This window comes from Branchiostoma floridae, chromosome 10, assembly GCF_000003815.2.
Source record: "Branchiostoma floridae strain S238N-H82 chromosome 10, Bfl_VNyyK, whole genome shotgun sequence".
Classification (NCBI taxonomy): Eukaryota; Metazoa; Chordata; class Leptocardii; order Amphioxiformes; family Branchiostomatidae; genus Branchiostoma; species Branchiostoma floridae.
In genome coordinates this window covers 23,580,597-23,583,530 of record NC_049988.1, presented here as the reverse complement: position 1 = coordinate 23,583,530, position 2,934 = coordinate 23,580,597, and the positions used below count along the sequence as shown (strand labels likewise).

At 41.7% G+C, this 2,934-nt stretch overlaps 1 protein-coding gene across 1 annotated transcript in view; it reads right to left on the bottom strand.

Moving 5' to 3' along the window:
* Window positions 1-220: 220 nt before the first annotated feature.
* LOC118425121 (N-alpha-acetyltransferase 38, NatC auxiliary subunit-like) overlaps window positions 221-2,934 on the bottom strand; it is a 5,943-nt gene continuing 3,229 nt past the window's right edge. Inside the window, exons 2-3 of the mRNA XM_035833939.1 lie at window positions 1,855-2,032; window positions 221-807 (exon numbers count right to left, since the gene is read on the bottom strand). Coding sequence (XP_035689832.1) covers window positions 701-807; window positions 1,855-2,032 — 285 coding nt within the window. The 3' untranslated portion in view covers window positions 221-700. The remainder of the gene's footprint in view (window positions 808-1,854; window positions 2,033-2,934) is intronic.

The window sequence follows — 2,934 nt, the reverse complement described above, 5'->3', positions numbered from 1 at the left end:
TATCCTCATACGTGTCACTTCTCCAACCCTTCTACATACTGCTCCCCCATTACCCGGATGACACTCCCCACTCCACGGGTGTTGTCATGCTGTCACCTCGTGACAAAAAGTAACACATATAATCACTAATCTATCAACAAATGATACATGTACTTTTCATTAACTAAATATATGATTCTTTAAGCAATGCATGAGACAGTAAGGCAAACAGGACAAACCATGGATAAAACATAATGTTTTATTGACATGATTCTTCGGCACAATGACCTCGCACCAAGTCAGAAACTAACAGCACATACTGGAATCTGTTCCATGCATTGTTGTCACCTCTGACAAGTAAAAATACTGGTGTTCAGCATCAGGAGATCTTGTGCTTATTTGGTCTCAGATGGTGTAAAATAATACATAAATATCAGTCTTTTCTACAGTCCTTATTTGCTCCCACGATGATCAGGACAATCAAGCCGATGTCACCATCACTTTCATCCTTTTCTTGTCCCAAAACACACAGGACTTGCAACGCTCTGGATAAGCAGCACAGCGCTTTCAGCATTCATAGAAGAATGTCAGCTCATAAGCTACCTCCACTTAAGTCAATTTTCAGTTCTTTTACAGAACTAGAAAAAAATCCCCTGAAATCTCTCTTCTTGGACATACTCAGAGTGGTGTGGACAGTAGTATGGAATGCTGGGTAGCTAGATCACATGATCTGGTTGGCCGTGATGTCATCATATTCTATTTTGAGGATGTGGTGACCAGGAACCATGGCTAGTCCCAGTACCCGAGGGTCCTCACCTGATGTGTTATCTGGAAGGAATGGTAAGATTTTCAGTCAGCTGCAGGTTTGAGATGGTGTTGATGACATTTATTTATTTATTTATTTATTGATCTTTTTTTAGGGTAGTCCATTCAGTTAACGTAGTAACTGATTTCCAAGGGAGCCCTATATACATGTTCGCACATGTTCACACAACGACGGGTTATACCGCCCTTACGGGGTGACACACCCGTCCGGGTGAATGATGTAGATCACCATGTGGCTGATACAAGACAGAGGTCGCCAGGCCTCCATCTGGGTGATGGATCTAATAAAAAATACATTCTGAATTTGAGCACCTAGCTTCAGTTAGGCACATCTAACTAAGTACGGTAGATTATTGCAATTGCTACCAAGTTTTACAGTCAATCATATCGAGGCAGTTAGCAACAAGACTTGCAGGTAATATGTCAAAGGTGAGGGCCCCTGACTAAACAGTTATTGTCTCTACCATTGCTTGGATTTGTGTATTATGTCCATATGTGATTTCTTTATGTCTCAGAGGCCTTCACGTTTGACATAGTACCCTATAACATAATACCTGTCCCTGCACATACATACAGGCCAGTGAACACCAATGGAAATCTGTATTGGCGATAATGTAAAAATAGTTCAGGGTGCCATAATCTCATCCGTGAACATTCCAGGTCATAAGAACTCACCCCACACAGCAGCCTGCTATCTCAAGTGTCTCAAAGTCTGATTTTTTAAAATTTCGGCAAGCAGAAGGTCCCGCAGCCCTCAAGTTTGCCGCCATCTTGGCATCACATGACCTCAAGTTAGGGACTGACCACTTCAAATTAGGGGTCAGCACAGGCTAAAAAAATAAACCAAAACCCTGTTTTTTTGCCTAATCTGAACATCTGCACCCTACACTGTCTCACCAATATGAAATATTTCTTACATTTTCCTACTATAAGTAGAAAATATGCTAAAATACTGTATGGACTCGTTTTAGGCCTTCTGCGGCTGTGTCAATTAGGGTCATTGCCCTACATGTACTTGAAACGGTTAACCAATTATAAAACCAACATTACCTGGATCCTGTATATACTCCTGACATGACCCCAGAATGACATTTTTATCCCTGTCTGTACAGAGGAACACCCCGATGAGCGTCCGCCCGTCCGTCATGCTCACACGCAGGCTCTTGTTCAGCCAGCTGCGCAGCTTCTGCCGACCCTCGCTCTCTTGTGTGGATGTATCTGTGTCAAACTGGGTAGAATGATATACATTTTACAAGAAGGTTTAGATTATCACCAGAAAAAATAATAACAACAAATATGCATCAGTCTTTTCTTACCAAACTAAGGCGATTATTAACCTTTTTTAAGCGTTACGCGTTCAATCTTAATATAATTCAATATTCTATTTATCAATACTCCGTTGTCGCTATATCGCTGAGACTTGGTCCTTTTTTTCCGCGTTACCATCAGTTAAGGTAGCAGAACATGGTATTTATCCGCAAACCCCGTCTATGACACGGGTAGATAAAGTAGTAAATATAAAACTGTTGAAGGAGAGGTAAACAGCCTTATTTGAGAGGCAGCCAGATATAACCTGTGCTACGTGGTCAAAGAAGGTGTCCACTTTGAGACTTTATGGTTTGGATTATGAAAGTTTTCTATTTCGTGTCTAAATGCGCCCCATTACGCAACTGCCTTTCTACTGTGAGCCGGCTGCAGTTTCGTGACCTCCGCAGAGGGGCATTTCAAAGAGGGCGTGAGAAGACGATACGCCAACAGGATTTTTTTGTTTATTAATATTTTGTGGCTTGTACCTTCAACTCAAACATATCCGTTTTTGGTATTCCAAAGTGCACCCTACTATATTTTTTAATGCGTCGAAGCCAGTCACCTTGAGGCCCTTAACTATAGAAATCCCCATAGGCCGAAAACTGTGTTCTGCTACCTTAAAGGTATGCTACGTAATTATCTTTGTGTCCTCCCAAGTTAGACCCTCTTGGCTGTAAGTAACAACTTCCAGGCCTCCAGTAGGCACCCTAGGGGGTGGGCTAATGAGTTTATCACACTCCAGCTGGCTACAGGGGAAGATCTTCTTCTTTTCAAACACTAATTTTTTTTTCACTTCAGAATAGGATATAATCATGCACTTAG